Source organism: Ovis canadensis, chromosome 11 (genome assembly GCF_042477335.2).
Source record: "Ovis canadensis isolate MfBH-ARS-UI-01 breed Bighorn chromosome 11, ARS-UI_OviCan_v2, whole genome shotgun sequence".
In the NCBI taxonomy this organism is placed as follows: Eukaryota; Metazoa; Chordata; class Mammalia; order Artiodactyla; family Bovidae; genus Ovis; species Ovis canadensis.
This window is the reverse complement of record NC_091255.1, coordinates 53621316-53648099: the sequence shown is the minus strand read 5'-3', so window position 1 is coordinate 53648099 and position 26784 is coordinate 53621316. Positions and strand designations below refer to the sequence as shown.

The 26784-nt window shown below is 46.2% G+C and overlaps 2 protein-coding genes and 1 non-coding gene across 10 annotated transcripts in view; 2 read left to right on the top strand and 1 right to left on the bottom strand.

The window, feature by feature from the left end:
- Positions 1-2321: 2321 nt before the first annotated feature.
- On the bottom strand, positions 2322-4014 carry RPRML (reprimo like). The gene has a single exon (XM_069541636.1). It carries the CDS (start codon positions 3209-3211, stop codon positions 2846-2848), a length of 366 nt encoding a protein of 121 aa, XP_069397737.1. The 5' UTR covers positions 3212-4014; the 3' UTR covers positions 2322-2845.
- Positions 3539-26784, top strand: part of LYZL6 (lysozyme like 6) — a 30068-nt gene continuing 6822 nt past the window's right edge. The window contains exons 1-2 of one of the 8 annotated variants that reach the window (XM_069541630.1): positions 16349-16399; positions 19709-19798. Coding sequence is in view for 1 of the 8 variants with exons in the window: in XM_069541627.1 (XP_069397728.1) it covers position 19609; positions 19709-19798 (91 nt within the window). In the remaining 7 variants the exon portion in view is untranslated. Of the gene's footprint in view, positions 3805-16341; positions 16400-16650; positions 16897-19469; positions 19610-19708; positions 19799-26784 lie in introns of those variants that run through there. The other 7 variants (XM_069541634.1, XM_069541627.1, XM_069541633.1 and 4 more) reach the window with 7 other exon arrangements.
- TRNAG-CCC (transfer RNA glycine (anticodon CCC)) lies at positions 19427-19499 on the top strand. Its single transcript has one exon. It is a non-coding gene; the product is annotated as a tRNA-Gly (tRNA).

Below are 26784 nucleotides of genomic sequence, written 5' to 3'. Positions count from 1 at the left end.
GACCCCTTCTCGATCCAGCACCCCGTGCCCCAGCCTCAGGATTCTGATCTAGTCCTGCTTTTCCCCCAGAGCGTGATGCTTCCTCTTACGTAACCAAGTGTGCCCGCCCCCGAGGTTTATATAAGACAACTCTGGTAAACACGCTGCAGGGCATCAGGGCTTCAGGAGAACTGAGATGGACAAAAAATGAGATCTTACCCTCCACTCCTTCCCAGGACGCCACTCACACTTGCAGTTTTTCTCTTTGGGGCTTGAGCCTGGCTTTGTGTGTCCCTACTTGTGCACAGGGGCATGCCAGTTATGGAGGGACAAACAGGCATGTTGGTAGGGATGTCTTCGTTGTCCTTTTTCTTCTTTACAGTGAGAAAAGCCTGCAAAGCTTCCCCACTAAGGCTTTCCTTTTTCAGCAAATTCAGGAAACTTAACTCTTAAATCCCCTCCTCTTGCCCTAGTCGTAGATCCATTTCATTAGAAGGAAGTTCTCATAGTTGTTTGCTCCAACTTGGTCAGCCAGAAAACTAAGTTTCAGTGTCCCTCCTGAAACTACCGTTTTCCGGTCATTTGGGTTTCCCACGAATGCCTGCAGCTCTCTGAACCACATTCTCCAGGTCATCTCATCACACTGGGCTCCAGGCACCTGTGCTACAAAAAGCTACATACTCAGGTTGCCCCCATCACTCAAGGCTGCTCTTCCCAGATCAGGCGTGCTAATCACCCCAAGCCATCAACAACAGAACATTCTCCACATTGTGGATCAAATGGAGCCATCCAAATTTGATCCATCCAAAAGTATAGATCAAAACTATTTATAAACTATCCTTTATAAATAGTTTCTGGCCCCTAGCCTCTACTGGATTGGCCTAATTGGATGAACTTGAACTCTCCTAGGTCTGAGATTGGGGTGGTGGGGTGGGGGTGGATGGGAAGGCGACATATCCTGATGTTGATGACTGTGGTTACACAGGAGGTCTCAGGACCAGGAAAATACTGGGTCCTTCATAATCAGTGAGCATCTACGCTTTTGTTGAGATACCCTGCCCTCCCCCAACCCCGTACGGAACTAGTACTGAAGACATGAGGCCTTGTGCCCTCTGTGTGTGTGTGTGTGTGTGTGTGTGTGTGTGTGTGTGCTAAGTTGCTTCAGTCGTGCCCTATACATATCTTCCCAAAGCCAAGTAAGGCTTCAGTCCCCTTCCATCTCACTCATCTTCACTTCCACACATGGTGAAAGGGAAAAGAGAGAGAGAGAAATCAACTAGAGCCCTCCCCTCAAATCTTCCAAGCACCAGGGTGCCTGAGTCAGGCTGGCACTAGGGTTCAGGGGGATACATGGGCCACAAAGCCCAGCTTTCTCTCCTTCTGTCCCCGTGACCCCAGGCTCAGTTCTTCCCCAGACCAGACACTTGCAGACAGTAGAGCCACTCATTCCCCCTTGGCCAGTGAGTGCCAAGGTTCGAACTGCTTAACGTGGCTTTATGGAAATTCTGCACCTGTAAAAGATGCCAGGGTTCTAGGCAGCAGGGGAAATCTCATAATGGCAGGTTCCAAATTCTCCCAACCCAGCTGCATTGGAGGCCATCTGCTCCCTTTTAAACGTCATGGGTGTGGACTTCACCAGCGGTCCAGTGGTTAAGACTCCACCTTCCAGTGCAGGGGGTGTGGGTTCAATCCCTGGCCGGGGGAATTATGGTCCCACCCTATGCCAAGGGCTGCAGCCAAAAAATTTAATAAATAAATAAACATCCTGGGTCCTTCAAACCACAACACCCTCTCCCAAGTTCACATCCCCCTTCCCCCACACCCTCCCTCCCCACACTGCAAAGGCAAATCTTCAGAATCTGCTCACCTACCCTCTACAAGGGTGAGTCAAACAAGCCCTGAGCTGGGGCTTTTGGCCCTATCATGAAAATTTTACCTCCATCTAGACCTCTCCCCACACACCAATTACATTTCATTTGTCCACTCTCCTGATGTATTGTTTTTGCTATTTTCTCCCTTTTGAATTCAAGTCGTTGATTTATTTATTTTTTCCATCTCACAGAATAGATTCAAATTTCCCAGTGATTTAATTTACCTCACCAGCTGTCCAGCCGTCCTTGCAGGACCTGCCTGCCTGGGCTGGCAGCAGTAGAAAACGGGCAGTTCCCCCCCTCCACCCCACGCCCCGTTCCCGGCTTTGGAGTGGGGTCTCAGGAGACCCCGACCATCCCCCATAGCTGCCCAGTCCGGCGGCCAGGCGTCCTGTGACCTGCTTAACGTGCTCCTAGGTTACACACCGCCCCCGCCGCCAACAAACGCCTCAACATACACACAACACCCCACAGAGGAAGCCCCCGACGGCTGTAGCTTTATTAAAAGATCTCTTCTCAAATGCGAAATCAGGCCAACAAGCCAAACAATCTCAGTGACTCAGATTCATCCACAACTGCACTCTCCCCCACCTCGCCATGCTGCTCGGAACTGGCCCCCACCCCACCCCACCCCACCTACATACACACAAAATTCCCACGCGAGTGACCTCAGCCCCAAGCTGCTTCCCACAGCCTCTCCCACCACCCTGTCCAGAACTTAAAAAAAAAAAAAAAAAACAGTTTAAGAACCCCCATCCTGCCCACCAAGGCTGGACCGCACGCAGTCTGGTGTGGAAGTCCCTTCCCGCGCCGCCTGGAGTCCTGCAGTGTCCTGGGGGTGGGCGCCCCGTGGCGCTTTGCGGGTCGGGGATGGTGGGAGCCCCTCGAGCTGCCCTCCCGGAGGCGGCGGCGGCAGAGCTCGGGAAGGAGGATCTAGGGTCCTGAGCTCTCCTCGGTCTTCCAGTCGCGCTGACGAGGGCGGGCAGAGGCGGCGCTCAGTACAGCCCCAGGATGGCAGCGCCCACGTCCTTGGAAGGCCGGCGCTCCTGCATCAGAAAGTTAATCATGCTTTCGGACTTGATGAGCAGGTTGCAGCCCAGGAAGAAGACGCCGAAGATCACAGTGAGCGACAGCACGCAGAGCACGGCGATCTGCGCCACGCGCGACACCCACAGGCTGCGCTCGTCCGGTGCCAGCCCCGCGGGGACCCCGTCGCTGGCGGACAGCGGCGCGCCCCCGGGGCAGCAGCCCAGCCACGTGCCCAGCCCGTGGCTGCGGTTCCCCAGCGCAGCCCCGCCGCCGCCGCCGCCCAAGCCACCCGCTGTCTCCAGGCCGCTGTGGTTCAGGAAGGTCGAGTTCATCGCCGCTCGGCGCCCGGGGGGTCTCGGCGCGCAGTCCGGGGCGCACTGGAAGGCTCTCCGGCGTCGGCGCTCTAGAAGCCCGCTCTAGGAGAAGCGCGGGGAGAGGGAGAGGGCTGGGGGCTGCCGGCGAGCCTCACCCCCTCCGGCCGCCGGCCCCGGGGCACCTGGCGGGAAGCGGCGGCCCGCAGAGGCGAGCAACAGGCTTCGCGCGAGCCGGAGCCGCAGAGCCCAGCGCGCCTCTAGGCACCGACTGCGCTCGGCGCCCGCCCAGCCGCCCCTCCCCTAGCAACGGCCCCGCCCCCTCTCCTTCCTGCCTTCCCCCTCAGCTCCCCCAGGCCCCGCCGCGTCCAGGGGGAGGTGGGAGATCCCGCAGCGATCGCATCTCCGCCTGTGTCCCAAGGTTGGAAAGGGTCGGGAGATCAGGGCAGCCCCGCCCTCAGTCGGCGAAGCTCGACACCCTCAAGGCATCCTTGGTCTGCTCCAGCCGGAAAAAATCGCCCCAAGGAGCCCCTTCTGGGATTTGATGCTCTCTGCAGTTAAGTTCTTCCTGAAGTCTGCCGTAAATCTCTTCTCCGCTCTTTACTGAGGTCATGGTAAGCCTTCCTACATGTCAGAGGAGTTGCAGAGAACACCGCCCCCCATCCTCTCCCTGCAGCGCAGCCTTTCCTTTCCTCTGCGCCGTATCCCCCCTCCCCTCTTCAATGGGCCGTGGCCGTGGCCGTGGGTGGCCGCCAAACCCCACTGCCCCGACTCAGGTCGCCCCAGCCTCGCCTCCACCATGAATATGAGGAGTACTCTCGGCCTCCTTCCCACCTCGTCCCCACCCCTCCCCACGTGGTTTTTCTTAACTTAAAAATAGGTTATTGCGTTTTTTCTGTATTCCTTGTTACAAAGCCACATTACTGTAAACTAGTTAGAAAGTACACATTCGGAAAACGGAGAAAAATCTAAAAACTCATAATCCTACTACCCAGGGAGTGTCCATATTACCGCCTTGCTTCAAAATCTTCCTGGCCTTTTTCTATGTGTTTCTAGATATGTATTCAGAATAAGGATGCACTGCTCATACATACTGTTTTGTACATGCTGTTTTGTAATCCTTTGTCATTTAACAGTTTATTCTTTCGTGGTGATAAATATTCATCTACAACAGGAGCTTATTAAAACCCAGATTCCTGGGCCCAGCCCAGAGTTTCCCAATCGGTAAATCTGTGCATTTCAAACAAATGCTCTTTCTGCTCTTCCTGGACTGACTTTGAGAATTACTGGTCTGCGATATCATTTTCAGAGAAGGAGTTGTGTTTCAAAGTATAGACTGTTATACTGTTACAATTTATTGAACCAAAGTCTCTATTTTTGGATATTTGATTTGTTTCTGTTCCTTCTTTCCCCTTTTTCTCTCTCTTTCTTTTTTCTTTCTCTTTCATCAGAAACAATATTACCATAAAGAACTTGGTGAGATACCTTTGTACAGGACCTGTAATTTTTTATTTCTATCATATTTTGAAAAATGGACCTGCAGAATCAGTAAATTACATCTGACTAAATTGCCCTCCAGAAATGTACCAGTTTCCACTCCAGTCTTCCACTGGGAGAAAGAGTGCATTGCTCCCAGGCCTGGTCATTGTCAATATTTAAAAAATCATTGTGTGAATTCAGGGGATAGGGGATAATTTCTCACCCTTGTATTCTTTGGTTGCTGAATCAAAAGAAAAAATGGAAAGCCTTTAGGACTTGTTGCAACAGTCTAGGCAAAAGATGGCTGGCTGGAGGCTTGGATTCCAGGGATGGCAGGAGAAGGAGAGAAACATGGATGGAAAGAAAGAGTCTGGCAAATTGGAGGGAGGGAATTCAGGCTGTCTCCAGCAGGTGAGCATCTCAAAATTACCCCCTCATTGTTAGCAGAACACTAATTTGTGTGTGTGTGTCCTGTGAAGCTAGTGAATTTTTCATTTTAAAGATGAAACTGACACATATGCATAGACACACATACACACACACAGAGGAGAAATTAGAGAAAGACCCAGATCACCTCTGCAGTCCTAGGAACACAGTCTGGCACAAGAGCACTCAAGAGTTTTCTGGGCAGGGGTCTCCCTGCCCTGACTACCCCTCAGGGCCAGGACAGAACAGAATGAGAACGGTATCCGGCCTGGACACTTTCTCTTCTGCTTTTGACCAGTTGGAGAAATACTTTAATACCCTTTGTCCATCCTTCTTCTGAGACAAACCTCTGACCTTTGATGTACCCCGGACTTAGCCCATGACTGACTCCATCCAGCTGGTCAGTCAAGCTGCCAGATGCGCAGAAAGGTGGGGGAGGGTAAGTAAAGATGAGGCACGGGGTCCTGCCTACTTCAGGAAGAGGCTGTGAGGAGGCTGACGGCTGGCCTTTTCTGTGTGCCCGACTCTTTGCCATCCCATGGACTGTAGCCTATCAGGCTCCTCTGTCCATGGAATCTTCCAGGTGAGAAATACTGGAGTGGGTTACCATTTCCTCCTCCAGGGGATCTTCCCGACCCAGGGATCGAACCTGTGTCTCTTATGTCTCCTGTATTGGCAGGCAGATTCTTTACCACGTATGCCATCTATGAAGTCTGCCCTTTCCTTTATTAAGCACCTTTTGTATGCTCAGTGCATCAAATATATTACCTCAGTGAATGAATGTTTTTTATTTTTGGACCACACCATTCAGCATGCATGTGGGATCTTAGTTCCCCAACCAGGGATCAAACCTATACCCTATGTGGTGGAAGTGCAGAGCCTTAACCACTGGACCTCCAGGGAGTCCCTCACTGAATTCTTGCAGTGACTGTGTCCTTGATGTGAGGAAATAGAGGCTCAGAGTGGTTGACTTCCTTAAGCCCACACAACTAGTTAAGCATCAGAGTCACAGTTTGAGCCTAGATCTATCCTGTTCCAAAGCTATACTTTTCTTTTTTAATTTTATTGAAATTAGTTGATTTACAATGTTGTGTTAATTTCTTCTGTACAGCAAAGTGACTCAGTTATACATATATATATAATATATTCTTTTTCATATTCATCCACATTATGGTTTGTCACAGAATGTTGAATATAGTTCCCTGTGCTATACAGTAGGACCTTTTTGTTTATCCATCCTCTATATAGTAGTTTGTGTCTGCTAATCCCAAATTCCCATTCCTTCTCTCCTCTATCCCCCCCAAGTCTGGTCTCTACATTTGTGAGTCTGTTTCTGTTTTGTAGATATATTGGTTCGCATCATCTATTTTAGATTCCACGTGTATATTATATCATACAGTATTTTTTTTAACTTTTTATTTTGTATTGGGGTATAGCTGACTAATAATGTGATAGTTTCAGGCAAACAGCGAAGGGACTCAGCCATACATTTACACGTGTCCTTTCTCCCCTAAACTCCCCTCCCATCCAGGCTGTCACATAACATTGAGAAGGGTTCCGTGTGCTATACAGTAGGTCCTTGTTGGTTATCCATTTTAAATATAGCAGCATGTACGTGTCCATCCCAAACTCCCTACTCTCCTTTCCCCCCATCTTTCTCCCACTCTGCAATCAAGCTCCTTCACAAAGTCTGTGAGTCTGTTTCTTTTTTGTCTGTAAGTTAATTTGTGTCATTTCTTTTTAGATTCTACTTATAAGGGATGTCATAGATATCATATCATAATCTCTAGATCAATCCATGTTGCTGCAAATGGAATTATTTCATTCGTTTTGATGGCTGAGTAATATTCCATTGTGTGTATATACCACATCCAAAGCTACATTCAATTGTAACTGTCCCCCATCATCCCTGAGCAGCTTTCTCTGGACACCTGGAGGGAGAGAAAGACGTCTGTGACCTGGGAGAAGGAAGGGAGAGAACTTGGTCTTGTGGAAATAAGCAAAGATCACCCAAAGGAGAATGAGCACTCTATTTTTCCAGAGTTTGCTACAGTGAGGAAGTCAGCCATATTTACTTGAGTTTGACAGACACACAGAGGCAGGCAGAGGAGTGGGAAAGCTTTATAGTGGGGGCGAGGGGGGTGATGGTAGCCTTCGTATATGCCCTGATTGGAGACTGCTGCCTTGGAAAAGGTGTAGGTGGGCAGACTAGATGAGGGGCGTCCCGTGTGATTGGTTAGGGGAGCATATTTAACTTTCTCCAATTTGTACTATGTTGAAAGTGGGGGCAAAATTAGAGAAGCTTGTTATTGATCAATGTCTGGCTGTTTGGGGCTGGTTGCTACAAGGGCTGTGATTTGGCTTCCTGGGCTGTTGCTATAGGTAGTGAGTCAGAGCACTGTTTTTATATACAGTCTGGCCACTGTATGTATATTCAGTGTGTCAGACTCCTCCCCAGAGTTCAGGAGTGGGGACCTACCTAGCCTGGACCCAGCCAGGTACTCCCTCCTTCTGCTTCTCCCTCTGCCCTTTCTGGAGGCACTGGTCCCAGAAAGTCTGGTTGCCATTTGATTGGCTTTTTTTTTTTTTTTAAAGCCACACCATGTAGCTTGTGGGATGTTAGTGCCCTGATCAGGGACTGAACCTGTGCCCTTGCAGTGAACGCTCAGAGCTCTAACCACTGGACCACCAGGGAACTCCTTGCATTAACATTTTTTTTTTAAGCTCTTTGGGGCCCTCAATTCTTTTTATTATTAACTAATTAACTGTTGGCTGTGCTGGGTCTTCACTGCTGCACAGGCTCTGTTCCTCTGCTGCAGTGAGCGGGGCCTGCTCCCTAGCTGTGGGACGCGGGCTGCCATTGCGGTGGCTTCTCTTGTTGCAATGCACAGGCTCTAGGCGCCTGGGCTTCGGTAGTTGTGGGGCTCGGGCCTTGCTGCTCCGTGGCATGTGGGACCGATCTCCCCAGATCAGGGATCCTGCATTGGCAGGCGGATTCTGTACCACTGAGCCACTCACTAGGGCAGTCCTGCGTTAACTCTTAATTCATACAATAACCCTGAAAGGTAAGTACGTTACTTATTTATCTCTGCATCACAAATCACCCTCAAATTTAGCAAATATTTATTATCTTGCAATAGTTTCTGAGGGCCAGGAAACCAGAAGCTGCTTAGCTGAGTGGTTCTGGGTTGGGGGTCTCTCATGAGGTTGTAGTCAAGGGGTTGGCTGGGGTCACAGTCACATAAAAGCTCCATGGTGGGGGGTAGAGGATTGACTTCTAACGTGATTCCTCAACACAGCTGTTGTCTCGAAGGCTCAGTGCCCGGCTGTGTAGACCTTCTCGAGGGGCTGCTTGAGTGTCCTCATGACACGCAGTTAGCTTGCCTCAGAGCCACTCTTGAAGAAGGTGCTGGAGGGACTTCCCTTGCGTCCTAGTGGTCAGGACTCCACGCTTCCAATGCACGGGGGTGTGGATTCCATCCCTGGTCCGGGAACTAGGATCCTACGTGCCACAGGGTGGAGTCAAAAAGAAACAAAGAAAAAGCACGTGCAGGAAGGTGAGCACCTGGTGGAAGGGAGAGAGATGGAAGAATGAGGCTGCAGGATAGTGGAAATTGTTATTTAATCTTCACAGCAAGCCTTACGGAGAGAAACCATGAGCCTCTTTGGATAGATGAGAAAATGGAAGCTCAGAAAGGAGAAAATTCTTGCCTGAGGTCACAGAGCTGGTAACTGACACAGCCAGAATTTCAGCCCTTAGCTACCTTATAACCCAGCCCAAGCTCATTCCAGTTCCAGCAATTTGTTTGCTCATGGGGGCAGGGAGGGCAGGGGGACGAATGGTGAATATAGGAGTGTGCTTTGATATTGGAGAAAAACTCCCCCCTCATCCAGGCCCCAGGACTCAGGAGCCCAAGAAGGTGCCTGTCTGCGGGCTGTCTCCTGCCCTAGAACCAGGAAGCCAGTGCCTCTGGGCCCAGCTGCCTCCCACACAGCACTATTTTTACCCTCCACCTCAGTGACAAGCCTGCCTCTCCCAGATCTGGAAAGGCCATCTGGGCAGTCTGGCTGCCCCAGGAAGAACCTCCACCCAGAGGCCACTGTTGTCCCCGCAGCTGTTTCTAGATGAACGTTTAGTTCTTAGGCCTGCCTTGGCCATCCAAGATCAGTGAGACATCTCCTCCCCTCGATTCAGAGATTAATCAAACCTCCCCAATTAGTATCACTTGCCAGGTGGACCTATCCGAACTAAAATGTTTAAATCCAAAGGTATTTTACATTGTCAACCTTTCCAAAAGGTTACTAAAGTGCTCCCTGCATTTTAATGAAGAGGTCAGAATGATTTTATTTGCATATTCAACTGTACAGATGAACATGTTGTTCAGTTGTTGCTCAGTCGTGTCTGACGCTTTGCAATCCCGTGGACTGCAGCACACCAGGCTTCCCAGTCCTTCAGTACCTCTTGGAGTGTGCTCAAACTATGTCCATTGAGTCGGTGATGCCATCCAACCATCTCATCCTCTGTCATCTCCTTCTCCTCCTGTCTTCCATCTTTCCTAGCATCCGGGTCTTTTCTAGTGAGTTGGCTCTTTGCATCTGGTAACCAAAGTATTGGAGCTTCAGCTTCAGCATCAGTCCTTCCAATGAATATTCGGGGTTGATTTCCTTTATACTGACTGGTTTGATCTCCTTGCTGCCCAAGGGACTCTCAAGAGTCTTCTCCAGCACCACAGTTTGAAATCAGTTCTTTGGTGCTCAGCCTTCTTTATGGTCCACCTCTCACATCTATATATGGCTACACACGCACGAAATATCAATAGGTGACCCTTGTACCATGGCTTGTTTCAGGGAGGCCCAAGAACCCTTGAAAGGAATTTATTTTCCGAAGTGGTTTCAAACAGCTGCCCTGGGGCTCCTGTTTATGCTAGTCATTCATTTGGCAAACTCTTCCTGGAGCGGGCAAAGGTTGCCTTATGCCTAGGTCCTGTCCAAATGATCTCACGTTTCACATTGGCAGAGGGGAAGTTAATAATGATTTCCTGCATCTGGTACAGAATTTAAATAAACATGGACTGCCCTGTTCAGCCTTTGCCCCTCCAGAGATTTCGAGGTTGGCCCCTACTCTGTTCATGCACGCAGAGTGGAGGACAGAGGAGCCTGACTGTTCATGCAAAGGTGGCTTTGCCCAAAGCAGTGAGAGAAATGCCTTGGGGGGTGTTCGTGCCATAGCAGAAAGTGGGAAGTATTTTTTTAAGTACTGTACAGTGGAGAACTTGTGAGCAGATGTCACAGGTATCAGGAACTTCACAATGAATCTGCCACCTGTCTGATTTGAGTGTCAGAGAATACCTGGTTTTTGGAGATCTATTTCTGGTTTTAGATCTAGAATCTATTTCTGCCTTAATTGTCTACATGACCTTTGACAAATCACTTAATCCTCTCTGGGCTTTGATTGGCTCATCTGTAAATCAAGGGAACTGAATCTGATCATTTTCAATAAAACTTTATTTATAAAAACAGGAAGTGGTGCCAGATGGGTCATGGTTTGCGTTTCTCCACTCTCTCTTTCCTGGAAGGGGTGGGGTGGATGTGCAGAGAGCATGGGGCCCAAAATCTGTGCCTGGTCTGTACCTCAAGCATTACCCAGGCCTTTCTTGTTGATGTTATTCAGTCACTCAATCATGTCTGACTCTTTGTGACCCCATGGACTGCAGCACACCAGGCTTCCCTGTTCTTCACCAACTTCCAGAACTTGCTCAAACTCATGTCCATTCAGTCAGTGATGCCATCCAACCATCTCATCCTCTGTCGTCCCCTTCTCCTCCTGCTTTCAATCTTTCCCAGCATCAGGACCTTTTCTAATGAGTCAATTCTTTGCATTAGGTGGCCAAAGTATTGGAGTTTCAACTTCAGCATCAGTCCTTCCAATGAATATTCACGATTGATTTCCTTTAGGACTGATAGTTTTGATAGTTTGATTGATAGTTTTGACAGAATTGATAAAATGCAGGGAGCACTTTATTAACCTTTTTGGAAAGGTTGACAATCTAAAATACCTTTGGATTTAAACACTTTAGTTCGGATAGGTCCACCTGGCAATCGATACTAACAAAAAACTGAACAAACCCTTTTTTTTTTTTTTTTTTTTTTACTCCTGTGTACCACTCAGCACAGTTTGGACTGGTTTGATCTTCTTGCTGTCTAAGGGATTCTCAAGTCTTCTCCAACACCACAGTTCAAAAGTATTACTTCTTTGATACTCAGCCTTCTCTATGGTCCAACTCTCACATCCATCCATGACTGCTGGAAAAACCATAGCTTTGACTAGATGGACCTTTGTTGGCAAAGTAATGTCTCTGCTTTTTAATATGCTGTCTAGGTTGGTCATAGCTTTTCTTCCAAGGAGCAAGTGTCTTTTAATTTCATGGCTGTAGTCACCATCTGCAGTGATTTTGGAGCCCAAGAAAATAAAGTCTGTCACTGTTTCCATTGTTTCCCCACCTATTTGCCATATGATGGGTCCAGATGCCATCATCTTAGGCCTTTCTTACCCCATTTGTAAGATGAGAAGCAAGGGGAAGATCTGCATTCCCCAAACTGTATTTTGGATCAGCAGTCCCAGCGAGGTGCCCACAGAAGTGACACTGACCCCAAGAGGTTTCTTCACTACAGGACTTCTCAGAGCCTTTAGAATACTGATGTGCATTGTGACTTTCCTGCAGGTTGTGCTGTGTAACAGCGGGATGCTTTTTTCCTCACCAGCAACTAATATGGGTTGGCCAAATAGTTCATTTGGACTTTTCCATACCATCTTGTGGAAAAACCCGAATAAACTTTTTTTTTTTAATTTTGCCACTGTGTACCGCTCAGCACAGTTTGGGAAATGCCCTGTAATCTCCCGAAAACCTTTTGTTTCCTTCCCTGAAGAATAGGGGTGATGATGGTTTCTGCCTCCTGGAATTGTTGGGAAGGGTAAGCGAGGTAATGCCTGGAAACAGGCCTGGCACAGGGCCTGGCACAGAGTAAGTGTTCAATAAATGCTGGCAGCGATTATTTATAATAAGGTTCTTCCTTTCCAGCTCTGACATTCTGTGCTTCTAACTGCAGCGTGTAATTAAACCCCAAAGCATCTGGCTTCTCAAGCCTAAAGAACAAGCCTGGAGGAAGGAAAAAAGGAAGAGAAAGATCCTTCTGGGTTGCCCATTTGGCACCAGCTTCAATGCCAGTCATCACAACAGGGGGCATGCAGCAAAATGCCAGCTCCTAATGACAAGGCTCTAGGGAGTCGGTGGTTCCCTGTTTAGTTCAGATGCTGTGGGGAATAGCGCAGACTGTGGAGAGGAGAAGGGGAGGACCAGGGCTGCTTTGGGGTCAAGTGGAAGAACCCCACGGCATCCCACATGAGTCAGCCACCCCTTCCCACTGTCTCGGCACAGTGATCTTGGCCACTTACAGTTCTGTATGATGTGCTAAGGGAAACAGCGACAGGAGAACTGAGTCAGAAAAGGTACATAGGAAAATTCAGACAGAAGGGGCAGGAAGAGCAATCTGCAGGGGAAGCAGCATCTGCTGCGGCTCTGAAACCTGAGGGAGCCCAGGGCTGTGGTCGCAGGGACCCGGGGTGAGGCTGCAGCGCTGCAGAGTGTCGAGAGAGAAGGTTGAAGAGTGGGCAAGGAGGGGACTTGCCTGGTGGTCCAGTGGATAAGAATTCACATTTCCAGTGTTGGGGGCCTGAGTATGATCTCTAGTCAGAAAATAGATCCTACATGCCACAGCTAAGACCTGGCAAATATTTAAAAACACACACACACACACAATATTAAAAAAATATTAAAAAACAGATAATGAAGTACTAAAGATGTAGTTACAACATTATAAATATAACTAACACTGCTGTATGTTATATGTGAAAGTTGTTAAGAGGATAAATTCTAAGAGCTCTCATCACAAGGAAAGTTTTTTTTTTCTTTTGTATCTATGTGAGATGATGGATGTTCACTAAACTTACTGTGATAATCATTTCATGATGTATGTAAGTCAGATCACTATGCTGTATACCTTAAACTTATGCAGTGCTGTATGTCAATTATATCTCAGTAAGTCTAGAAGAAAAAAGAGAATAAGATGATCATTTTATTGATGTTTCCGAAAGCCATAATGAGCATGTGCAATGGGAGAACCTTGGAGAACCTTCTACAAATCTTTGAAAGGAATGAGACAGGGAAAGAAGTGATTCATACCACACTAGGAACCAGTGTCTAAAACATTCACCCTGCAAAGCCAATTAAACAACAGGAAGCTGTTCACACCTGTTTGAATGTTAGAAACATGTCTCTTTTTTTGTCTTTTTCTTCAGGGTCATTTGACAGCTGAAATGACATACACAAGCTGCTTTTATTATTTTTTTTAAGATTTTTTTTTATGTGGACCATTTTTAAAATCTTTATTGAATCTGTTACAATATTTATTCTGTTTTATGTTTTGGTTTTTTGACTGCAAGGTATGTGGGATCTCAGCTCCCTGACCAGGGATGGAACCTGCACCTCCAGCATTGGAAGACAAGTCTTAACCACTGAACTGCCAGGGAAGTCTCCATAAGCTGCTTTGAAATGGTTCAGGCCTTCCACCAGCTATATTTCCAAGAATTTATCACATTGCAATGGTTTTCAAACTGTATTCCTCGTGGAGCACTACGGTTTCATAGAGACATTTGGTTGGTTCTACAAAACTTTGACTTGAATGCCACAGGTGCTGATCAGAAACAAAACCAAAAATAACTATGATCTACAACCCCGACTTTTTAAAAAGAAAATGTACATTTGAATTCATAAAATATATGTAGCTAACAAGGTGCCCCTCTTACCTGTTGTTTATATGACTTCTAGTTCAAGTTTTATTTGGAAAGGGTCTTACTTCTAAAAGTAAATGGTATCACCATCCCAAGAAAATAGTCATTTTATGCTAGAAGGTGTAGCTTCAAAGATACTCACTACAGCACTGCTTATAGCAGGATCCAGCAAACTATGGCTCCGAGGCTAAATTGGCCACTGCTTGTTTTTGTAAATGAAGTTTTATTGGAACACAGCCACACTCCTTCTTTTATGCATTGTCTGTAGCTGCTTTTGTGCTACAAAGGCAGGGTCAAACGGACACCTTATAGCCTATAAAGGCTAAAACATTATTCGGCCCTTTACAGAAAACGTTTGCTAACTCCTGGTTTCTAATATTGAAAAAAATGGAACCAAAGTGAATGTCCAAGGAAGGGAGTTGGTCAAATTACAGCATATCCCTTCAGTAAAGAAAATGCAAGGCCACCATGAGAAAGTGAGGCTGTGGCAAGGAGCGCTCCAGCTTGACTGCACACTGGAACCCTCTGGGGAGTCTTAAAAGTCCCATGAACCAACCCCATCCAGGGTCAATTAAATCTCCCTGAGAGTGGAACCCAGACATGAATATTTGTTAAGCTTTCCTTGAGGCTTCTAACAAGAGCCACTGTTGGAGAAAAATATTCGATGACATAGAAATACGCCCACTGTTTGCAGTCGTCCCTCCATTTCCATAGGGAATTGGTTCCAGAACCTGCTTCAGATACAAAAATCCCCAGATGCTAAAGTCCCATAACCAGTCCTCCATATCCACAGATACGGAACCTGCCTTGTTTTGAAAAAAATCTGCAATAAATGAACCTGCGCAGTTGAAACCTGTGCTGTTCAAGGTCAACTGTATTGTTAAGTGAAGAGAAGCAAATTATCTAACAGAGTATCCCTCATGACTCCTTTTTGGTAAATTTCTGCCTATACACACACACATGCACACAGACTCACACAGGTGAACAATAGGTGTGAAACATAGATGTGCTCATCTCTGTGTAAGATATTTTAATATTTTTATCTGTATTTCCTATATGTTCTAATGTGAATATTATATCTTGTAATAAGTACCAAAAAAGAGATAAAGTCATCAGCTTAAAAAGTCATATACTTTTCATTTCAAGAGAAAAAGAGAAATGAGCATCTAATCAAGGTATTCACAGGTCATTTGTGTACACACCACACCCATAGGGGTGACGCAGCCCAGTGGAGAGGCAGGTCCCAGCCTCTTGGTGACAGCTGGGTTCTGTGAGTTAGGCAGTCGCTGCTGCCTCTAAGCCTCAGGGCCCTCAAGATGGGATGTGGGCTTCCCTGGTAGTCCAGTGGTTAAGAATCTGCCTGCCCATGCAGGAGACATGAGTCCCGTCCCTGGTCCTGGAGAATTCCACATACCACGCCTGTGCACCGGGCACCTTAGTGCCCATGCTCTGCAACAAAAGAAACCACAGCAATGAGAAGCACTGCAAGAAGACTAGTCCCCGCTCATCGAGACTGGAGAAAGCCCTCACTCAGCAATGAAGACCCAGCGCAGCCATAAACAAATAAATCTTAAAAAAAAAAAAAAGATTAATGGGATGAGTTTGTCCACCTCATGAGATGGAAGACATGAATGTGCAACGTCTGGCACAAAGCAGGTGCTCAACAACATTGCATTTTTTTTCCATAAGCAGCTCTCAGAGTCAGCCTGCAGCCAGTCAGCTCCTTGCTCATCCTGCTGAAGGAGAGGGGTTAGTTTAGCCCAAGTTCGTCTACAGTTGCTGGTCCCCGGTGCTGTTGCAGTTGTGCTAACCGGGGGCCACCTCTCACTGGCTTTAGCTTGGAATCTCTGCTGCCTGTGGAATTTTCCTGGACTCCCGAGAATGACCCGGGCTTCTTACCAACCTGTTGACCCTCTTATCAACATAGCCTGTCTCCACCATCCCCAGATGGAGTCCCATCTGCATACAGAAAGAAGGGCTTTCAATTTTCCTGGGGCTGCTCACCTTTAATAAAAATGACAATTGTAGCTGCCGTATTTGGACCCTACATCTGCCCATGCTTACATCCTCTGTCTCTCAGCCTCAGCTCTGTTGGGCATGGGATGATGCTATCCTCATTTCACAGGTAAGAGAGGTGGAGGGACTCAGTCAAGCTCACACAGCTGATAACTGGCAGGTCTGTCTGGTCCCCAGGTTTCCCCACTCTGCCACACTGCCTTCCAGCAGCTGTTTATGTTCCCTTTTCTATCCCAGTGGATTCTAATGAACAGCCAAGTTAGAGAACTGGTTTTACAAAAGCAGTGATTCTCAACATGAACTATGGAATCTCCCAGAGAGATTTTTAAATGCTAATGATAGGGGTGGATACTGAAGGGTGTGGCGGGGGAAGGGTGGAGGTGGGAGGAGGGCGAATGCGGAGTCACTGGAAGGGACCCTTCAGGTTTTCTGTGGTTGTGGTAAGGTTCTACTTCTTGATCTGGATGCTGGGTGCTTAGGTGTGTTCGTTGTGTGTGTGTGTGAAGATCACTTAGGATTTGTGTACTTTTCTTTGTCCATTTATTCCATAGTAAATTTTTAAAAATTATTTTTTAAGTAAAGAAAAAAAAAAGGCAGTTGTCCTCAACCACATCGCCGCCTCCTGGGAGAAGGCAGTCTGTGACCCTTGGACTCATCTTGAGAATTCCTTTCACAGCATCAAGCAGTTATTGGCCTTTGAGTCTGTGCCTGTCCTTGACAATGAGCAGACAATTCTTCCAGGGCTGATGCTGCACTTAGCTGGCAAAGGCCCACTGTTGCTGCAGCAGCAGGTACTCAGGGACAGTGAGGCCCTGTGGCTGGGCTCAACACCTCCTCCCTCCCCGCACCTGAATTCATGTGACCCCATTCCACCCAAGCCCTGGGACCTAGGGCAGCAGACATGGAAACAGCTACACCCTAGCACCCGGGTCTAAGGGTAAGCCCCCTGCTCACTTCTGCCTTATATCATAATTTGAGTCCCTGAAACACGTTCTCTGATTTTCACTTATAGACTGTCTGATTTTTAGTTGGGCCCATCCGTGAATGTGTGAAACTATTTCCCGTTGTCATTTGCAGCTAGGTCTGGTTCTGGCCAGAATGTAAGTGAAGTAGTCTGCATAATTCTAGGAAATGCTCTAAAAAAGGAAACTGTACTTCTCCTTTCTTGTTACCTGGAATATGGCAAGGAAAGGCTGAGTGCTAGCAGCCATTTTGGGCCAAGGAGCAAAGTCATGACTGAAGATAGGAGAACAAGACAGGGGAAACTAGAGCCTCTCTCGCTTTCATCTCCTTTGCACTATGGGGCACCCTGTTGGTAGTAGACTGACTCCCTGGGGGTCTCTTAACATGAGAGAGAAATGAGCTTCTACTCTGTTTGAGCCAGTGATACTTGGCGTTTTCCATTCCTCTCAACCCCAATTTAAGCCTAGCTAACACTCAGTGCTTCTGATTAAACAAATATATATACTTGTTGTTGATTTACTTGGCTGTGCCAGGTCTTAGTTGCGGCATGTGGGTTTTAATTCCTCCACCAGGGATCGAACCCCCGCCCCCTGCATTGGGAGTGCAGTCTTAGCCAGTGAACTACCAGGTAAATCCCAGGGCTTCTGAGTTTGATCCTTGGCCTGAGTTCTAGCCTTGGTCACCTGCCCAATATGAGGATGAGGGTCCTGCCTTTCTCCCCCTGGGCACTGGAGTTCTGCCCCAGTCCCACCTGAATGGTTGAACCCTGCAACCTGCTGGTGCTCCCTATCCATGCTGCCTGCACGTTGTGTTGGCCAGAGTGGCTTACAGCCTGCTGCTCCAATTGCTTTCCTAGAGTGAGCCCTGCCACTTCCCTCTTCCCTCTCATCCTCTTACCTGTGGCTCCCGCCCTGTACCTGACAGGCTGGCTGCTCTCTGGACATCTACAGCAGGACCAATGCGTGCTGTACCTTCCCCAGGGGGCAGACAGCAGCCAGTTCCTGAGATGTATTGAGAATATGCAGCTAATACAAAAGAAAAAGTACAGCTAATAAATAATTTTGTTTTTTTGTTTTTCAGTTTCTCAGTCATGTCAGACTCTTTAGGACCCCATGGATTGATTAATGAATCAATCAATTAACTTGGTACCCCTGCAGCCCCACTTCCTGTACATGGGCCATTGCTGGCCCCTAGTGGCCACTGGATAACTTGCACAGAGAGTTGCCCTGAAAATCGGAGTGTGGGAAAAATTTTCCCCCATTTCTGAATTTTCCTGATGCTGGGGGTTTCAACCATGACAGACCCATAACTCCTCCATCATAAAATACATTTTGTATAATGATAATAGTTTTTAAAGATTTTAAGCACTTTATTGAGGTTGTTGTTCAGTCGCTAAGTCATGTCCGATTCTTTGTGACCCCATGGACTGCAGCATGCCAGGCTTTCCTGTCCTTCACCGTCTCTCAGAGTTTGCTCAGATTCATGTCCGTTGAGTCAGTGATGTGCTGTGCTGTGCTTAGTCGCTCAGTCGTGTCCGACTCTTTGTGACCCCATGGACTGTAGCCTGCCAAGTCTTTGATGCTAATAAATGACATATTTGTAGGGTGCAATTTGATAATTTTTGATTTATGTGAATTTCCATGCCCATCATCACAATCGAGATGGTAAACATCTCCATCACTCCCCCCAAATTTCCTTGTCCCCCTTTCTACCCCGTCCCCAAGCAACTAATGATTGCTTCCTGCTTTCTATAATTTTTAAAAGTTTTTATTTATTTATCTTTTTGACCATGCCACAAGGCATGTGGGATCTTAGTTCCCTGACCAGAGATCAAACCTTTGCTCCCTGCAGTGGAAGCATGGAGCCCTAAACACTGAACCACCAGGGAATTCCCCCCATGCTTTCTATAATTAAAAAATATATATAGATTAGTCCACATTTTTGAGAGTTTTCTATAAATGAAATCAGTATATACTTTTTTTGGTCTGGCTTCTTTTACTCAGCATAATTATTCTGACATTTATCCATTCAACTAATTAACCAATAGTTCTGTTTTCATTGACGTGTTTATCCATTCAGAGTGATGGTAAATTTAAAAAGCAGCATTATGCCCTAACTATCATATAGAAAAGAAACAGAAGGAAAGTAATAAAATAATAGATAAGTCCCAAGTAGATGCTCATTCATGAGAACAGTAAAACATACAATGATGTGGTCCCAGGCTTTACCTATACATGAAATTACATGAGCCCAGTTCTTTGCCAGAAACTTTGGCTGGTTTGGCTTCAAAGGCCACTCCATACAGGAGGGTACATGCTGTGTGGATCACACATGGGCGCTGAGATTGAGCAGAGAAGGTGGACACAGGCAGATTTTAGTTCAGTGGATTCATTTCTCAGAGGACTGATCATTAGGGTGGCATGTTACTTTTTGAATTATGTGATTGGTGTGTTCGGTGTGGACCACTGTGGAATTTTCTCCAGTCTATTAATTACTCAGGGACCTCCCCGGTGGTCCAGTGGCTAAGACGCCACACTCCCAATGTAGGTGGCCCAGGTTCAATCCCTGGTCAGGGAACTAGATTCCGCAAGCCGCAATTAAGTTTGCATGCCACAACTAAAAGAACCCCCATGCTGAAAAGAAGATCAAAGATCCATCATACCACAACTAAGACCCGGTGCAGCCAAGTAAGTAAAGAAATGTTAATTACTCCAGCTTATGAGCTCACTGAGGTCCATACTTGATTTTTTTTAAGGCATGTATTTGATTCATCTTGTGTTTTACAGTGCAATCTAGAAGCTTCCTTTGCACGTTCCTGAGCAGAAACGGAAGTCTCCTTCTGTTACCCACGCTCTCAAGGCCAGCCTCCGGCAACGGTACCTCTGTTCCACTGGAGGCCTTCTTGAGTCAGAACATGATTTTATGAGAGAAAATGTTTGGCAATGATTTTGAAGTAACAAAGCTTTAGAACCTTCAGTTATTCTACCTTCTTGGATAATCAACCTACTGAGTTTTGTGGTGACCTGTAGCTTCAGAGTGACCTGTCCTTGCAAGGAATTCACTCCAGAAACTTTGAAGAATTTAGCTTACACCGCAGTAGTGCCACAGAGAAGAATCCAAAGTCCAAAGTGGGACACAAGATACGCACGTTCTCTCGTTGCTGTTTCTTAACTCCATTTTTAACTCGTCACCCAACATTTCCCCTGAATCTGATTCGATATGAAAGTGTAGAAGTGTTAGTCACTCAGTTGTGTCCGACTCTTTGTGACCCCATGAACTGTAGCTCTCCAGGCTCCTCTGTCCATGGAATTCTCCAGGCAAGAACACTGGAGTGAGTAGCCATTCCCTTCTCCAGGGGATCTTACCCACCCAGCGACCAAACCTGGGTCTACCTCATTGCAGACAGATTCTTTACCATCTGAGCCACTAGGGAACCCCTCAATTAAATATATTATGCTTTTATGCTTATGCTTTGCTTCCTTCTGTTTTCCTTGGGAAAGTTTTTCTTCTAATTTTTCTAACTTCTTAAGTCAAACACTCAAATTTGTTTTACTTGAATAAAAGCAGTTAAGACTATGAATTTACTTCTAAATAAATTTCAGACACAATATATTAATGTCATTTTCATTTTAGAAAGCTGTTACTCTAGATTTTATTAATAATTTGCCAATGACCCAATAATTATGCAGGGGAGAAAGTGTCTGTGTGTCTGTGTATGTGTTTCTTTTAAAGTTATAAGAAATTGAGGTTTTTAAATTGTAGCCAGAGTATGGAGCTGATATAATTCCTCCTTTTGGGACAATTTGAGGTAGTAGTTTTAGCCTAGTTTATAATCAGTTTTGTAACTATTCCTGAAGTGTTTGAGAAGGTATACTTTTCTGTGGGGTAAAGTACAGCCTAAAAATAAAATAAAAAACTCAGTCTTGGACTTCCCTGGTGGTCCAGTGGATAAGAATCGGTCTGCCAATGCAGGGTACACAGGTTTGATCCCTAGTCTGGGAAGATTCCACATGCCACAGGGCAGCTGCTGAAGCCCGTATACCTAAAGCCTGTGCTCCACAAGAGAAGCCACCTCCATGAGAAACCCGCACCCCGCAACCAGAGAGCAGCCCCAACTCGCTGCGACTAGAGAAAGCCCACACACGCAGTGAGGACAGCGCAAACAAAAATACACAAATAAATAAATTTTAAAATTCGATTATGAACGTCTGGTTTGACTGTGTCTCACTGGTGACTGCCTTTTCATGTCAGGTCTGCAAACTCACCTTTTTCAGCTTTGTTGTCTTTTCCCAGTTTGTCTCTGATCTTTGTCATCCACATCCATCCTTTCCATCCTTTTCGGTTTCATCGTTTTCCACATGCCTTTCTGCTCAGGATTTGGAGGACTTCCAACTGTGTGATGACAGCCTTTTTTAAGATATTTTTATAGGGACCATTTTTAAAGCTTTATTGAATGTTACAATATAGCACCTGTTTTATGTTTTGGTGAATGCTACAATATAGCTCCTGTTTTATGTTTGGGCTCTTGCAAGGCACTATTTTGAAGTTGAGAGAGGCTTTGAGCGGAAAAGTATTTAGGTAAGAGGAAAGACTAATAAATTAACTCTTCAGAGCTTCCCTCCCAGGTAGCCTGAAGGCAATAGATTTGAACACAATGAGAGATCATTTGCTAATAGTGCTGAGTGTACAGTTTCTTATTTTTGTGTTCCTATTCTTGGTTCTAGAAGTATCCATGAATTAGTACAATATTTACCTCAGCTGTAAAAAGCTGAGGAAATGTTTGTAATATTGCAAAACTCACATTACACATTACTCTTACGTTTTCATATATGTCTAAACTTTAGACATAATATAATACTAATTCTTTACATTGACAACAAGATGGACATTAAATGCTAGACTTATGAATTTTGACATTTTAATTTGAAAAGTTACTTTAACTTTTAAATTACATTTATAACTTAAATAAAATTTAAGTTAAATTTTAAAATTCAAAGTTACTTAGTAAAGTGTAGTTAAACTTTCAAAGAGTGAAATAAAATGGATCTCTGTAATTTTGATATAAAAATTTAATATGTAGTCATTCTAATTTGTATTTTGACTTTTAAGAAAATAATTTTATTTATTTATTTATTTTTACTGTGCTGGGTCTTTGTTATTGCTCAGCCTTTTCTGTAGTCTCAGCAAGCGGGGGCTACTCTCTGGTTGTGATGCACAGACTCCTCCTTGCGGTGGCTTCTCTTGTTGGGGAGCACAGGCTCTAGGGTGTGGGGGGTTCACTAGTTGTGGCACACGGCTCAGTAGTTACAGCTCCCAGGCTGCAGAGCGCAGGCTCAGTAGTCGTGGTCCACAGGCTTAGCTGCTCCATAGCATGTGGGATCTTCCCGGACCAGGGATCGAACCCGTGTCTCCTGCATTGGCAGGTGGCTTCTCTACCACAGAGCCGCCAGGAAAGCCCTTGACTTTCAAATTACTAGATACTTTTTAATATTTTAAAGAAACGAACTTTTTGGAAAACAGAAAAAATTAGTACATTTTCTACATAAATTTATATTTTTGATGAAAATATATTTAAAGTCATATACTTTGAATATAATTATGCTTTTAATTCTTAAATATATTTAAAAGTTGATCATAGTAATATAACTAGTGTTTGTGCTGAAAGGAAGATAAGAAAATAAATTTCATAAAAGATTTTAATCCTTTATGAATTATGTATACACTTATTATTCATCCCAACATTATTAGTCCATTAGCACAGCCTCCAGACATGTGGAATAAAAATTAAATTCATTGATCTTTGACATTTTGCTAACTTTCAGTCATATATTAATATAAGCCATAGCTTCATATGGGCTTCCCGGGCAACGTTAGTGGTAAAGAATTCACCTTCTAATGCATGAGGTGCAAGAGACATGGTTCAAGCCCTGGGTCAGGAAGATCCTCTGGAGTAGGAGATAGCAATCCACTCCAGTATTCTTGCCTGGAAAATTCCATGGACATAGGAGCCTGGGGGCTACAGTCCCTGGATCCGCAGACTCAGACCCAACTGAGCACACACACACACACAGCTTTATACACATTTTAAAATTTTATTCTTTTAAAGGAATGTTTGTCAGAATATGAGGCTAGAAATTATTTTATTTAATAGCTTGTTGCTGCTGCTACTGCTGCTAAGTCGCTTCAGTCGTGTCTGACTCTGTGCGACCCCATAGATGGCAGCCCACCAGGCTCCCCCGTCCCTGGGATTCTCCAGGCAAGAACACTGGAGTGGGTTGCCATTTCCTTCTCCAGTGCATGAAAGTGAAAAGTGAAAGTGAAGTCGCTTGATTTATAACTTGAACATGTTTATTTAGACAAGTGATACGTGGAGGCCATGTCTTCTTGCCCCAGGCTACTACTTTCAGACTTTATTCATGGGTCCCAGGTTGGATGTGCCAGTTCCTTGAATGGGTAGGAATCCATCCAGGGCTCACGTGTGCCGTGGTTGGGGGTGAGTGGGGCTGGAGGGTCCCTATGGTCCCCTTGGGAGTGCTGCCATCATTTCCTCTAAGACTTCATGTTGCAAGGAGACCCTTGCCTGCAGGTCCAATTCCCAGCATGTGGTCCTGGAAGCCTTTCCTGTCACCCAGGGCTCTAATTCTGCACAGGTGAAGTTACTTGGATCATCTGAAGTTATCTGGGTCACCCGTTTTGGCCACAAATGGTATTGCATAAAGTGATAGCCAGAGAATGCCCTCCTCCCAGGCTACAACCTCCACCAGAGCTTCAGAATTGATGCTTTCAAGATGTGGTGCTGGAGAAGATTCTTGAGAGTCCCTTGGAGTGCAAGGAGATCAAACCAGTCAATCCTAAAGAAAGTCAGTCCCGAATATTCATTGGAAGGACTGATGCTGAAGCTCCAAAACTTTGGCCACCAGATGCAAAGAGCCAACTCATTAGAAAAGACTGATGCTGGGAAAGATTGAAGACAGGAGGAGAAGGGGATGATAGAGGATGAGATGGTTGGATGGCATCACTGACTCAATGGACATGAATTTGAGCAAGCTCCAGGAGATGGTGAAGGACAGGGAAGCCTGGCGTGCTGCAGTCCATGGGGTCAAAAAGAGTCGGACACGACTGAGCGACCGAACAACAGAGCTTCTGCTGTCTTTACATCCTAAGACGCAATGCGCTGCTGCCCCACTAGGGAGACGAGTCCAGAGGCGGAGGGTACAGGGCATCACTGCCCACTTAGAAAACTCCTCCTACTTCCTTTTTGGTAGACTCTATCACCCTGTCTCAAGGGTGAAGTGAGCATCAGTAACAAAAGTTTCTCTTGCCTCCTTTTTGCTATGCTTCTGCTGCTAAGTTGCTTCAGTCATGCCTGACTCTTTGCAACCCCATGGACTGTAGCCTGCCAGGCTCCTCTGCCCATGGGATTCTCCAGGCAAGAATACTGAAGTGGATTGCCACGGCCTCCTCCAGGGGATCTTCCCAACCCAAGGATCGAACCTGTGTCTTATGTTTCCTGCATTAGCAGGCAAGTGGTGTTTTTTTTTTTTTAAGCCACTAGCTCGACCTGGGAAGCCCTTCCTTTTTGCTATAGTTGGTGGAAATGTCTCCTAGACTTCCTTGGTGACAAATGATACTAAAGATGTGTGTCCTTCATGGGGAGGTGACAGGTTGTCAGGTCACCATTCCATGGATGGTTAACTCCATCCTACCTGTACTAAGCAGGTCTCTTTTGGTTGTATGGGTGACAGAAACTCAACTCAAATGTGTTTATACAAGAAAGGACATTTATTGAATCACAGGGTTGCAGTAAGGGCAAAAGTGAGTTTAGGCTGCAGAAGTGGTGGATGCTGGACAAGAGTCCAGTCTGGACTCTGCTCCCTGTTCAAGGAGACTTATTCGCTCAGATGGGCTGTATCCATGAGATTCCAAGCAGCCTCAGGCCCCACACCTGAAGGCTTCCTGTGAGAAGCTGAGCCTCGCCACTTAGTTTCAGTTCAAGATACACGGGTTGGGGCACGAACAAATCCTCTCACCTGGAGGGCAGGGCTCTGTGACCAGCAGACTGCCTAAAACCCATAGGGGAAGGAGTTCCCTCAAAGGTGTTACTGTGCCCAGAGGGAAGGGAGGTGGTCAGACGAAACAATGTGCCCTCTCTACCCTGTCCCACCAGTGGTCCTCATCACAGCTGTCACCAATCCCTCCAGGCCCATCTGCCACTTCTGCCTCAAGACTGAGCCAGTTTGCAAGGTTAAGACCAGAGTATTTCCAGGAGAGTGATGACATCACAGAACTGGGGTTCCAGAAGGCGGGGGTGACTGAGGGCTCCCATCTTCTTTAGAACATGGAGAGCAGTGAGCTGGGCGGGGCTAAAGGATAGTCCATGAGGAAGAGGAGGCTCCCACCCAAAAGGCATTGTTCTATAGATTCTCACGGAAAGCCCTGGGCAGGCTGGGACCTGGGGTCAGCAAGGGATAGGTGAGAGGTAAGCTTCAGGAGGGGAGGTTGGGGTGTACCTGCCCAAACCACCATCTTCCCTGGAGAACCCCAAGAGGGGCTTTCAGGGGCAGAGATGGAGCTCCCTGCTTTCCAAGGCTCAGTGATATCTGTCTCTGAAGGATCCTACTGAGTCAGGGCCAAGTAAGGTTGTAGGAGACGCACTTACACTAAAAAAATAACCATTGTTTGTTTGAAATTCTAACGTAACAGGACATGCTGTGATTTTATTTACTAAATCTGGCAACTGTAGGGTGGGAGAGAGAAGCAAAAGAATGGTCCCAAGCTCAGGCTGCTAAGGAATGAGTCTCAGGAGACAGAATAAAACATTCGTGAGGAGGCAGACTGTCAGGGTAGCCATCTTGTCCAAGAAACTGCCAGACTCATGAAGCCAGTGGATGGAGGAACCTTCAGGAACATGCATCTAGTTAAGGAAACCCCCCCCACACACACGAGGCTTCCTAGGTGGTGTAGTGGTCAAGAATCCACCTGCCAATGCAGAAGACATGGGTTCTATTCCTGAGTCAGGAAGATCCCCTGGAGGAGAAAAGGACAAGCCACTCCAGTATTCTTGCCTGGGAAATCCCATGGATGAAGGAGCCTGATGGGCTAAGTCCATGGGGTTGCAAAGAGTTGAACACGACTTAGGGTCTAAACAAGACAGCAGCAGTATGATCACAGGGCAAGACGTTTTCCCTTCCTCCTTCTCCATTTCCAGCAAAGGGACATGTATCCATTCTCCCCCAAATTCCCCTCTTGTGTATTACATTGAGCAGAGTTCCCTGTGCTATACAGTAGGCCTTTGTTGGTTATCTGTTTTAAATAGAGCAGTGTATATGTATGTATATGCTCATCTCAACTTCCCTAACTATCCCTTTCTGCACCCCCCGCCCCCCCACCATCCTTCCCCCTTGGTAACCGTAAGTTCTTTCTCTAAGTCTGTGAGCTGTATCTGTTTTGTAAATAAGTTCATTTTTATCATTTCTTTTTAGATTCTGCGTATAACGGATATCATAAGATATTTCCCCTTCTCTGACTTACTTCACTCAATATGACTGAAGTCAAATGCTGTCTGGTTTCGCCACTGTATTGCTACTGTTTTTCTCATGCAACTAAGATGCAGTCTGTGGGGAGACACGTTAGGACCATGAACATACTCAGTTCTTCACTAAGCTTCCCACTCCCTCTAAATGCACCCACTGTTGATTCTTTCTTGCTCGGATCAATCTATGATGGTTTCAGGATGGTGATTTTCAACTTCATGCTTACCTCCACATTTATCAGTCAGCGTTTTCTTGTCAGAAAGAGCCCCCCCCCTCCACCGCCTTGATCCCCATTAAGTACCTATTTGTCTATCTATTACTGTTATGAA